Source organism: Maylandia zebra, linkage group LG4, assembly GCF_041146795.1.
Source record: "Maylandia zebra isolate NMK-2024a linkage group LG4, Mzebra_GT3a, whole genome shotgun sequence".
Lineage (NCBI taxonomy): Eukaryota > Metazoa > Chordata > Actinopteri > Cichliformes > Cichlidae > Maylandia > Maylandia zebra.
The window spans coordinates 15,073,389-15,086,742 of NC_135170.1; the positions used below are offsets into that span (position 1 = coordinate 15,073,389).

The following is a 13,354-nucleotide window of genomic DNA, read 5'->3' on the forward strand; positions in this document are numbered from 1 at the left end:
TATTTAGTAGTGAGAAAGTTTCATGACTAGATATGATGCACAGGTGGCATCCTATGAAAGTACCACGCTGGAACTCACCGAGCTCATGAGAGCAACCCATTCTTTAAAAAAAATGTTTGTGAATGTGGAAGTGATTGGAACACCTGAATTCAATGATTTAAATGGGTGAGTGAAAATTTTGGGCATTATAGTGTATTTTTGCATGACATATTGGAGTGTTAGAGATTGGTAGTGCTTGTCAGCAAACAGACACAGGGCAGGATTCTGATTGCAAAGCAGTGACTTGTGAGAGCTTAAAGAGGGAGATCTCATTTTCTGTGCTTGTCTTTTCATGATTGCTCTTTGTGTGGATGTAAACTGTGGGCCTTCCAAGAAGCAGTTGTTTTAAATTTGTGGCAGAACCTAAGAGAAAGAACTTTTAATTATAACAAGCTGTGGCAGCCCGCCAAGAAAGCAGTGCTATACTTGGAAACCAAACTTTATGAGCAGAAAATCCAAACGCTGCCCACACTGGGCCTCGGAGGTAAAGTCCAGAAATACCACAACAATGAAAAAGGAGTGTTTAAGGTGGATAAGAATACAGGGGGGGGGGGGGGGTCCTGGGTCAAATATTTTGACCTCTAAAATGAAGGAATACTTAAAAAATCTAAATTAAAGAAAACACAGGTAACAGAGTCAACTGTTTTTCCGCTCCTCGCCCCTTTTCAGTATTCCTTCTTCATTCCTTCCTTTCCTTCACTTTTCATCCCCTTTTATCTCTTTAATTTCCTTTTGTCTCCCTCCCTGTCCTCGGACTCCTTCCGCTTGTTTTTTCTCATTCAGACTGTAGCCATGTGAGGAAATATAAACTTTCTATTTTTTTCACCATACTTTTCTTTTCTTTTTCCCGCCGGGCCCCAAATTCCTGTCACCTATCATCGACACGCGCGCGCGCGCACACGTAGACCTCCCAGTACATCGAGTCCAAACCACACCCAGCTCCAGGTCTCCCTCCCTCGCGCGCTCTCGACGGCCCGCCTAGCGGACGTGCATTTGTACTTTTTTGTTTTTTTTTATTACTAGTGAGAACGACAGCTGCTGTTTTCTCACGTTCGAGGCTGTTTCTTCCACAGAAGAGTTGTTTTTCGTGCTTGGACCAAATTCGGTGAGCGAACTTTTCTTTCCTGATAACTTTTATTTTAAGTTTAGTTTGGCGCTTAAATGCCAAACAGAACTTTCTATGTGGGAGTTGTGGCATCACTCAGAGCAACTTTATGTGTTTGAAGTGCAGCGTAACGTGTTTACTGCTCTAGAAGACAGCTGTCTAAAAAATATAAATAAATACATGAATTAATACATTAAAACAACAACAACAACAACAAAATATATAAATAAACAGAACCTTAAAAAATATATTTTATGGTATGTCTGTTTAAGCGTATTTGGACATTAGGCCGTCTCTTACTGTTTGTTGCAGGGTTTAAGGGTCCCTTACTGCCGTGTTTTGCCCTGTGGGTATTTTTACACAGATTGTAACTCAGCTCCAAGTTCAGACATTGGAAATAAAAGGGGCGTTGTCAGCCACTTTGATAATGTGTGTGGGAGTAAAACGTATTTTTAAGTCCAGTGAAAGAAACTTTAGTGTTTTGGGAAGGAGGATAAACATTTAGTTTTTTCTTTCGTTTTTTTCAATGGACGCTGAAAATATGCGCCTGTGAACTCTGGGACTTAAAGATCGGGCTTCCTGCAACATGACACAGAAGGCTGTTATGTTGCTGTGGTTGTGGTTTCCGGGACTATGCTTTATATATGTTGCTTATAATATATTTAAGGGGTGCCATCTAAATGCAGTACACACACTGTAATGCCTTTATCCCTGTCTTTAAGTTTTCAATGGGGTAGATCCCTGTTTCTCTTCATGCCTGTCGCCCTCTTGTGGATAGAAAATAACATTAGACTATGTTATTTTAGGTTTCTGTGGTTACAGATTTTTTTTTAGCTCCAGCAACAAATAAGATAAAAGTATAGAGAAAGATATGAGGACATATGAAATGGGAGGGTTACAGTTGAACTGCAATAATGTGGATACACTGGATGGCGTGGGCAAAGTTAAATTGGCGGGAGGGGGCTCTGTCAAGTTGCAACACGCTCCTGAAAATAGGAACTGAGGCATCAAAGCATTATTTACTCCAGCCTCAATGCCACTTGTGGTATAGACCATGCTGCAATCACAATATGGTAAATGCTAAATGGCCTGTATTTCTATAGCGCTTTACTTAGTCCCTATAGATCCCAAAGTGCTTTACACTACATTCGGTCATCCACCCATTCACACACTGGTGATGGCAAGCTACATTGTAGCCACAGCCACCCTGGGGCGCACTGACAGAGGTGAGGCTGCCGGACACTGGCGCCACCGGGCCCTCTGACCACCACCTGTAGGCAACGGGTGAAGTGTCTTGTCCAAGGACACAACGACAGAGACTGTCGGAGCCGGGGCTCGAACCGGCAACCTTCCGATTACAAGACGAACTGCCAACTCTTGAGCCACGATCGCCCCACATTAAGCTATATTTTGAGTAGAAATCTGGTTTCCATATCTCTTAATAATCACATACAGGGAATATACATGTGAACAAGTGCGTTAAGCAAGAGACTGAGTGAGCAAATGGATGGATAAATTGCTAAATACAGGAGTGAAGCTAAACGTGGCTGCATTTTGATGGATACCATCATCCCACCATATTGAAGGTGGTGTGTTTTCATCCCATCAGAGTCAAGTTTTAGAGTGCAAGAGGGTTTGGATGTATAATTCAGGCAGAATAACTCCTGAAGCATTTTCCCTCTTACACTTATGTTTTGTGATACGAGGTAGCGAGCCACAAGCATTTCCCCTCATACAGAATGTGGCACGCGGAAAGACATGAGTGACATATGATAGGAGGGGAATTAGACAGCAGGCTTATGGAGAGATTTTAAGCGTCGCTGACAGATGAAAGCGATTAGGGAACAAGTGTGAAGTGACTGACAGAAGAACAGAAAAAGATGAACAATATAAATAAATAGGGATGGAGATGTGAGTGGAGGTCTCCTTTTCATCTCTCTGTCAGGTGTTACTTAACCTCTCTCTCCCTCTGTCTCTCCATGTGGAAGTTATTACTCAGCACTGTCACATGAGGAATGTGTGAAGAAAAGCACGTACACACACACACACACACACACACACACACACACACACCTAAAAACCATGTTAGCGTCCAACATGAAAGAATGCCTGTGTTGAAGTATTTGAAGCCAGAAGGAAAACAGTTGTGTATATGTGTGCAGATTCTTCTTATTTTTTGGGCTCTTTTGTAACTTCATGTTACCCTTCTCTAGTACTCAGAAAAACTTGATATTGTGTGAGTCTTTTTGTCTATTTGGGATGTGAATATGTCATTTGTATGCATTCACAGACAAATAACACAAATAACCACCGAAGTAACTGGTCTATCTGCAATTTCATAGACTGTATTGTACACTCTCCTAATATTTTAGTATGGATGGCAAGGAATAGAGCAACAGTCAGTCCAGAGTACCACTTTTATTGAATATTTGAAGCCTAATGTTGTGTTGTCCCATTAAAGCTAGTCCCTGAAAGATGAAGCCAGGTTGGGTCTCCTCAACACAGACATTTAAAGTCTCACCAATCCTTGTTGTGTCCTTCAAATTCAGTCAGATGCTGCATGACTTTGAGTCATTTAAATCCCCCTAAAACAGCACAGTACTGTTGACTTGCTACACAATATACAGGGTTTGGTCTACAAATGTAGCCAAACACTGTCCCTAAGGATGAACTAAAATGTTTCCCCTTGTAGTAATTGTAAAGTTGCATCTAGAATGCAGCATCATATCTAAAAAAGACCTCTTATAGATACATAATGCTTGATTTCTGCCATCGGTCCTGGGAAAGTGTACCTTTTGTGTAAAGGTAATCCAAAGCTTGGCCTGTAAGTCGTATACACACAGAAAGATTTGGTTCCCCTTTGCTATAAGTGAATCTTATGATATATAAATTTAACATTATGACCAAGTCTATGACCAAAGCACTGAAAATGAGTCTTAATTTCTCATGGAGATTGAGTTTTTCATGAGCAAATGTTTCTCAATTGTCAGCTTAAGCTTCTTTGAATATTTGTGCATACACAAAAAGGAGTATTCAAGAGTAAAGGCAGATGAGGGCCAGAGGGCTCCACTGGAAGTCTTCTATCCCTTCTCTCTTCTTTTTTTTCCTCAATCCAATTTTCCATGGCCAAAGACACAGAGAGAGAGATAAGTAGAGAGAAAGGGAGAATGGGACAGTGAGAGAGGCGGGGGAGTGAGATGCAGAGGCCCAGTTAAGTCTGTGGCTTTGTGTTTTATGAAAAGAGGGAAAAAAAGGACATTAAAAGTCAGCATTTTCCACCAGACAAGGGAATCAGTCGACATGAGCACACACATATACACACTTGCACTCTTCCACTGACTGAGTCTCCCCCCAGTCTCCTATTATAAGGCTGAGTGGAGAGGAGGAATGGCTTCATTTGTGGTGTTTGTCAGCGTGTGTGTATCTGTGTGACAGGGAAGGTAACTGGAGTTATCTGTCATTGTGTTTCTCTGCTTACACCTAGCCGTATGCCAGACTTTCCTAAAGTTAAACACAAAGGGAACTGTCACATCTTGTACAAACAAAACACAGGATAATATACTTACTGTAAAATGACCTGAGTTATACTGCTGCTGATGTGGAGAAAAGCTAAGCTTCACTTTGTTCTTTTTTCCGACTAGAGACTTTCCATGGTCATTTTTTTTGTGCTGAGAAGGTCTCACAAAACTAAAGCCCCTAAACCATGTAAACCCACTTTGAATAGCTCTAAAAACACTAGCCTCACAGGGAAAACATAACAGCAAAAATTCAACTTCTGTAGGTTACCCTTTAGCAGCTACATTTCGCTTGTGAACATCACATCTTAGTTCAGATTACATTTGTTAATGACCACGACAAAGATGGTGTTACAATAGATTTGTTATTACTTGTTCTGGTGGCGCACACCTCACAGTTGAGGCAAATAAAATCTGTCTGTTATGATAGATAAGGTGTGACAAATTGTGCCGTGTTGGTGTGAAGCAGGTCAAAGAAGCATGGCTAATGTATGCAACATGAATGTGGATAGTGTGTGTGTCTGTGTGTCAGCTGTTGCCTGATGTCAGAGGAACGACAATTCACACTCTACTATCAGCGCTGAGGGAAACCCATTAGGGTCGCTGGGAGTGCAGGGTCCACATTAGGCTAATGTTAGGGTATGTTTGTAGTAAGTGTTGTTTTCTTTTCTTTAATCATGCTCATGATAATCGGGGCCTGGCAGTCAAAGTAATGAAGATCTTTACAGTGCAAGCACTCACCAACACAAAAGACACTTATTTCATTTACTTTCAATTATCTACATTTTCCTTATGCGAATCGTATGTTTTTCTTATATTTAACTCAGCTCCCAAATGTTTGCGATTTTGCATTCTGTGTATGTGTGCATACATCAAAGTCTGCACGACTGTACTCAGTATGTGCCTCTAGGCTCATGTTTTTGTTTTTCTGCCTTCCCTCCATTTCCCTCCAATTGGGTTCCCTTCCTTGTTTCTCTGATCCCACCCTCCTCCCGTGCTCCTCCTCTCTTTGCTGAGATGAGAAGGCAGCTGCAGACAGTAGAAGATCCAGCTGTGTGTGCCCACATGTGCATGTCTGGGGATTATTTTCCACTCCAAAGAATGTCCCTGCAGGTCAGATTAGGCTCAAAGAGATGCATTGCACTGGAAGTGAATTAAATTATCTTTTATTTTTAACTTTGGCCGCCCTTTTTCCCAAATGTCTTTCGATGCTTCCTTCACTGTGCTAGCGTTTCTCTGTAAAATCAAAAACTAAAATCAGATTTACAGAAACAGATTTATTATAAAGTGTTATATGTGTGCTATTCACTACTTTGTGTGGATATTGAGAGAGTTGGCATACAGTAGCTACTTTATATATAAGGTGTCACATATAAACACACAACGACACCAAACTACCATATAAACACAGACATCGCAGGCTTTTATTGCCTCAAAGCGTTTATGTTGAGAATAAACATTTTGCAGGCTCACGTGCGACAGGATTTTCACTTCCATTTCTTTGTAGTTTTTTTTTCCTCACAACCTCTGGTCTCGGTTTAAATGAGTCTTACCAAGCCTTTGTCTTCTCCAGTTTGATTTTCAGAACAGTATCATTATGATCTTTTGGCTTGAAAAGCCCTTGCTGTTCGCATACTTGTTGGAAACCTGAACCCTGTGCTTTTAGATGGCTGTTGTTATTTTCCCGCTTCCTTTTTACTATTTACCACCTGGTGCCCCCTTCCCCCCTACCCAGACAGGGAGGACCTATCCTTTGGCACATCACACAACCGCATACTCGCACACAAAAACTGTGACCTGCTTCCTGTTGGTGGGCAGAGACTGTTTTTACTGTGACTCCATTTTGGCGGGGAAGACTAATTCCTCTGCAGTCTGGCTGGGGCTGTGTGTGTGTGTGTGTGTGTGTGTGTGTGTGTGTGTGTGTGTGTGTGTGTGTGTGTGTGTGTGACGCAGATGCTAGTCAGTATGTGTTTCAGAAATGTAGGCCTACATTTGCAGACACATTATATTATAAAGTGCCATTAAAGCTGTGCTGTAAAATGTCACAGTTGAATTGTAGATTTTGGAATCCTGTGTTATGTGAGCATTTGCAGCCAAATAACCGAATGATGCTGACAAGGCATTTTTTTTATGCTGAGCAAAACTCAACCCTGGATTTTCTCACACATGGTTTTCTGGGTATGCTTGAGTTTGTTTTTGTTTTTTTGTTTTTAATAGAATCCACATTTTTATTCACTCTGAGGAATTTGTCTGTAGAATACACAAATAAAAACTAATGAAAATAACAAAAGAAAATAAATCAGGCGCAACCTTGCAGAAAGAGAACACAGTAACTTATTGTTCAAATAACTGCCTGTTCAGACACAAATACGTCTTATCCTAACAGATACACCCAACCTGTTATGACTGTCAACAGTGATTTGTGAAACCATACACTTCTGGACATTTAGTTTGAATCATACTGCTACAAAGGCTAAGGTCACACTGCAGAAGAAGTAGAATAGGCTGGTATTTGAACCTGCACACTGAGTGCCCTTGGTTCATTTGAAATATGTAAACTTTACTGAAATGTATCCATGGCAGTGCGTCTTGATTTACTGGCATTCTTTTTATCAAATTTGTAACTGATAATTGTGTATCATTGTGTTGGTTAATCTCAGGTTTGAACAAAACACAGATTTACACACACACACACACACACACACACACCCCCCCCCCCCCCCCCCCCCAAAAGTTTACTGCTGAGTCCTCGCTGCCATAAAGTCTGAATGAAGGCCTTTAATCACTGCAAAGTATACACTACACTCCCACACATTGTAAATGTGTGTATATATATACTGTGTAAAACACCCACTCTTTCTTTGACACACATGTACACATGATTTGCTGGACAAAACATAAGATGTGTGTTTTCTTTCATTTAAGGGAAGACTCTGAGGCTTCTGACTGTTTCTTTGACAGCTATTTGGACACAATGTAACAGAACATACATAGACGGATTGTAATTGAAGTTTTTAGCGATGCTTTATCTACATATTTTCTAAATAGTTAAAAAAATCCTGTCAGTGCTATATTATTATACATTTCATTTCTATACATAATTTATATTTTGTTCTGTATGTATGTTATTCTGTCGATATTGTAATTACTGCTTGCTTTTCTTTGAAGGCTGATATTGGACAGTACTCCAGTTTCATTGTACTATTGTACAAGGTATGACTGTGCAATGACCATAAACAGTTAAAGACTGTGTTGACATTGCCAATATTAGTTATTTGGCATTATATGTATGTTGGCACATATTAGCTCATAAATTAAAATGAAAAAAATAAAGATGACACGGGAGAAACGCCCTTCAAACCATGAGTGCTGATCTTGCTTAGTTTGTCCACCACGCTGCAACTCTGCACTCGACAGTCAACGACGACTAGTAATCGAGAGTAATCGACCACTTGTGAAAATAAAGGAAGATTATTTTTAAACGACATTGTAGAGCTGCACAATTAATCGTTAGAAAATCGCGATCTCGATTTATACTTATGTGCGATCTCATTTCCAAATGACAACGATTTAAAAAAACAAAAAACAAAACAAAACACAGACGACAATGATTGTATTGCATTTTGATCTGGGACGTAATCTGCATGAAAACAAGCGCTCACTCTTCCTGCTCAACAAATGACGAGGGCGGAGCCTTATACCACGTGATACAGAAGCTGTGCCGTGTGATGCTAAAATTAGCAGGGAAAAAACAACTGAGAACATGTCAGGGATGACGAGAAAGTGACAGGAGAAAATCCGTCCCGGTCAACCACCCAAACATCAATAACGGGAACCTTATACAGCGCTTCCCTATACCCGTCGAACTCCCGCAGGCACAAAGAAATTACGGAGGCTATTACTTATCACCTGACCATGTTTTGTGTATCTATACGAGCTGAATTTTTACATCACCAAATATCGATATTGGTATCGATCATGCATGATGATGATGATTAAAGAAATCATTTCTTTTTTTTCATTTGCTCAGCTATTACACTCATGTTGCTTCCAACAGGTTCTTTTCATGTGAGCGGCCTTGATCCATTCCTCACTATCAGTCTGCAACCCCGCCTGTCTGACAGCCAGCATAAACATACAGAAGTGGTTCCACCAAAACTGACAATCAGCCAGTGGGAGAAACAAACAGCGAGGGGAAACGGCCTGCAGGGTATTTAACCAGTTTGACCGACAGGTGACAAAAAGCAGATAGAAGTTAGACGGAAGGGCAGTCATGTTGATCGTCTTGGCTTTCATCATACTCTTTCATCTGGCTGCAGCCATCCTGCTCTTCGTTGCCACCATTCACAATGTAAGTACACACTGAAAATAAATACTCCTTTAACATAAATCATTTCACTTTTTTTAACAATGCTTGTGTCTATCCCTGATGTAGGCGTGGTGGGTGGTATCAAGACCTGGCATTAACATTATTAGTGACTTATGGTACGCATGTAACACCACTTGCGAATCGATTGAGGACAGTCACACTGTGAATGCAGGTAAGACAGTGTGTATACTTCCTATATCTCTGTAAATGTATGTCTGGGTATGCTACAACTTCTAACTTCTCTCTCCTCAGCTTATCTGCAGGCAGTCCAGGCTACCATGATCCTTGCCACTATATTGTGTTGCGTCAGCTTCTTCGTCTTCATCCTTCAGCTCTTCAGGATCAAACAGGGAGAGCGATTCATTTTCACAGCCATTATCCAGATATTGGCATGTATGTAAAACACATCTAACTTTTAATGTTCTAATGCAACTTATATCCACTATCCGTGTGTATGATTTCCATCCTTTTCCTTATCTCTTCTCTCATCTCCCAGCTTTATGTGTGATGATCGCGGTGTCCATCTACACGGCCGAGAACAAAAGCTTTCATAAGCATGACCTTCAGGAAGGCTCATTCGGCTCCTCTTATGTTGTGGCGTGGATCAGCTTCCCCATGACTCTCATCAGTGGCCTCGTGTACCTGGTGCTCAGGAAACGCAAATAGACATAATAGGCTTATATAAACAATATTCAAATTCTATAAATGGAAACTTGAACATATGAGTACAAACAAACAATTTTTCTCATCTAACATTCTTTTTTTAACCCTTATTTTTTATTTTCTATTGGAATCTGCTTCAAATTCTGCATCATTTCAAATCACAGGTGCAAATCTAGAAAACATTTAGTACTTTTTTGGTCCATCTTATGCATGAGCTTCTTGTTCCTGATGGTACATTGTTCTTACTGAGTGTGGCAAAGATGACTCTTCGGATTCAAGTCCTTTAGAGACATGGCAGTCCAATTTTTCCCCTGCTTACGTCTGTGGTAGCCACTGCAGTATGTTTCTGCAATTATCTAAGGCGAGAAGTGCACCGTGATTCACATTTGATCTGCAGTGCCTTGTTTAAACAGTGTAACCTTACCTTTGCCAGCATGGCACACTGTGCTGGCTAGCTCCATTTACATAAGGTCAAATCAGCTCGATGCAAATGCACACCACAAGAGCCTAGGTGACTTCATCACCCATCCACTGCTCTGCATAGACGAGGCTCCAGAGGACCCTTGCTGCATTTTGTGAGAACTTACCTTCACCTTCCTCCCTTTCCCTTGGCAAAAACACAGGAAGAGAGCTCTGCTTTGTCTCCCCCTGTTGTGTCGCTGTCTCCTGCTTTCCACCAACTCCAGTCACAGGACTGTTTTATCCAAAAGGATAATAGTGGAAGAAGGAAAAAGTGTGGAGGCTTGTCTGACATCTCCTAGACTTGCTAAAGGCTTTTTTTTTTTTTGTGAATCTATAGTTGACAGACTTTATTTTGTACATATTTGCTGTGTGTGTATAGTTTAAGGCTAGATTCAAATGATAAAAATTTTATCTATAAAATAAAAGGCATATAAATAAACAAATATTAACCACAGCATAGAAGTGTAGTGAATCAGTAGTTAGAGATACAAGATGTAGGATTTTAACCTTTTTGTTATGTTCTTATGTTACTTTTTGTGTTTTCATGGTTAGAAAGGAACCAGTGATTTGCTGTGAGATTTGGGATTTAAAACGACATAGAAATGTGTAAACTTCAAAGAAGAATGAACATTTCTTTGTTATTACTATGCTTGTTTTGTTCACAGCTTCTTTGAAGCTATTCTTTTGAAACCACTGTTTATTAGATTATAGCATCATGCGACTGGCGATGTATGAAGTAATTACCATATTTTCCCCTCTCTGGCTGGGTTACTGCTTGGTCCATTACTGGAACATTTCTAGCATCTCTGCACTTACTCATGTGTCAGCTTTTAATAGTAAGCTAGATGTTATACCTGCCAGCAGTTCCTTGCATTACTTTAAAAGAACTGAAACCATCATGGGCATCAGCGATTATAGTTGTGCTGGATTACTTCAGAGATGCACTGTGCTGTTTTTGTTGTAAAGAGAAATGTTAGATAAAGCTTGGAACACAGAAGTTTGTAACCTGCTAACTCACCGGTGATGAAGATTTGTGGAAAAGGCGTGGAATTGAAGTTATTAAGCTTTACTATCCCAAGTCGATACTTGAAAATGAACAAAACAGCGTGTTAAAGGCCAAGATTACCATGATATTCATGCGTTTTGTCAAGTTGTCATCATTAGTGTTTCACTTGGTAAAAAGCCTCATGTAATTAAATGCCTTTTATCAAAAATGTTTGTTAATGTTGACTCTACTTTAGTTATGATGTAATGATTTTTAAAGCAGACCAATATTTAACTGTGGATAAATCAACGTTTTGAACATGGCATCTGATCAGATAAGTTAAATTAACATATTTTCCCAATTGAGTGTGTTGTTATTTATTCATCTAAATTGCTTTGGAATGAGTCGCCCTAGAAATGGCCACCTCCTCAGAGCAAATTCCCCCGCCTTTAACCAAAACAAATAAAAATACTCTGGTCTTTTCCTTTTAAGAAGTCATGGCCCAGTTATAGAAAAAAAAAACTATTCGTAACAAGGTTTGTGGTTTTTGTTTTTTTTTTGAGTAACTGGGTTATGATTCTGAGAAAGCCATCTTTAGCACCACAAAGCAGTCACCTTGTTATCTGGTTTTATTTTATCCAAAGAAAGAATATTTCTACAGCAGATGGCTCTAAAACTGGGCAACTCATACCAAATCAGTCTTTATGGCACTACAAAGTAAAAATGAAATAGTTTGTCCCTTTCATTTCAGTTGTAGATATTCAACATAAAACACGTTATTATCTTTAGAGTGAATTTATTAGTATACTTTTCTTGTAGTGTGTTTTATACCCATGTAGATGTCATAAGGTCATACTGACAGAAAAAATTGAGTTGTTGAAACCAAAACTGTATTTATGGGGATTTCTTTCTTTTTTGCATCTGAAATATTTCTAATGTTTAATGAAGTATTAATTCCAAATTGATTTAAAGTCTCATGTTGCTCCATAATGTTGTCAGTGTATATTTTGCTGCGTGGAGTTGTTTTCCGCAGGCTAGCAGTTTTTCAATTTCCAGTTTCTGCTTGTTAACGGCTCATTTCCTTGTATTGTTTTAAAAGCCAATTAAATTACAATATACTAGTTATTTTGTCCTCTGTTGCAGCTTCTGTGGCAGCTTTGGTGATTTGTTAACATTTTTTGTCCTGTGGTCACATCATCAGATTGAACGTTTGTCTGCTACCGACACCTAGTGGACCGGCAGAAAACTACATCATGTGTACGAGCTCGTTTATTTTATTCTTCAAGCGGCACACTGGTCAAACATCCAGTAGATTTATGAACAAATACTCAGCCTCAACACATCAATTTATCTGTGCTTATTTTTCTTTTACCTTTCGAAAAATGCCTTTGAATAAATAAAACATATTTGTTTGTAACTAGTGTTCTACTGGGTATTAATGTGTGCATACGTACTTGCTCTCCAGTGTCTTGTCTTTTTCTCTTTTCCCATGTTGCAGTGTACTACTTACCATATTTTAGGCTTTATTGTAAAATTTCATGGGAATTACACTCTGAGTGCAGTTTTGTTTCAGGTTTTTAATAAGGGAAAAAAAATATGTCCAAATCTACCAGGCCCTGTGTGAGAAAGACATTGATTCATCAGGTGTGATTTCTGCAAGACCAAGAAATCAATTAAGTAGAACCTGCCTGACAAAGTGAAATGGACGAAGATCTTAAAATAGAACACAGCAAGTTTGGAAAAGGATTCATGATTACAACAATAAGAAAGAAATGGCGTACATGGGAGATTTTCAAGTAGACACGTTTACCATGTAGTGACTGGCTGGATAACATTTATGAAGAATTTTATATGAGACTTCTTTCACCTTATTTACAATCAAATATTTATGGGGGATCATCCAGACTGTCTTCCACTTGATATCTGGAACATATCGGTTCCAATAAGATATTATATATGGGAGAGAGATGATATCTTCTTGGAATAAACTACGTATTTTCTTATTGCTGTTACCAAGTTCTTGTGAAAAGCAGATTTTTCCTATTGGTGACTCAGCTGGATCAGGGAGAGTGACTGAGGTAAATATTGAGCTGTCAGTGTTTTTATATAACATTAAAGTCCCTGAGGGTATGGCACCAAGCACCATTGAGAATTCCTGAACACTGATTGGAAAATAATATAGTGCAATAAAGTCATTGTAAGTAAGTAGTTGTCCC

General features: G+C 39.5%; 1 protein-coding gene across 1 annotated transcript; it reads left to right on the forward strand.

The window, feature by feature from the left end:
* Positions 1-987: 987 nt before the first annotated feature.
* Positions 988-12,555, forward strand: emp2 (epithelial membrane protein 2). The gene is made up of 5 exons (XM_004560709.5): positions 988-1,144; positions 8,717-9,010; positions 9,095-9,200; positions 9,281-9,421; positions 9,525-12,555. Exons 2-5 carry the CDS (start codon positions 8,933-8,935, stop codon positions 9,692-9,694), a joined length of 495 nt encoding a protein of 164 aa, XP_004560766.1. The 5' UTR covers positions 988-1,144; positions 8,717-8,932; the 3' UTR covers positions 9,695-12,555.
* The last annotated feature ends 799 nt before the right edge of the window (positions 12,556-13,354 follow it).

Coding starts and splice junctions, on each gene's coding strand:
- emp2 (XM_004560709.5), top strand. CDS start 8,933: ATGTTGATCGTCTTGGCTTTCATCATACTCTTTCATCTGGCTGCAGCC. Junction 9,011..9,094: donor TCGTTGCCACCATTCACAAT/GTAAGTACACAC, acceptor TCCCTGATGTAG/GCGTGGTGGGTGGTATCAAG. Junction 9,422..9,524: donor CATTATCCAGATATTGGCAT/GTATGTAAAACA, acceptor CTCATCTCCCAG/CTTTATGTGTGATGATCGCG.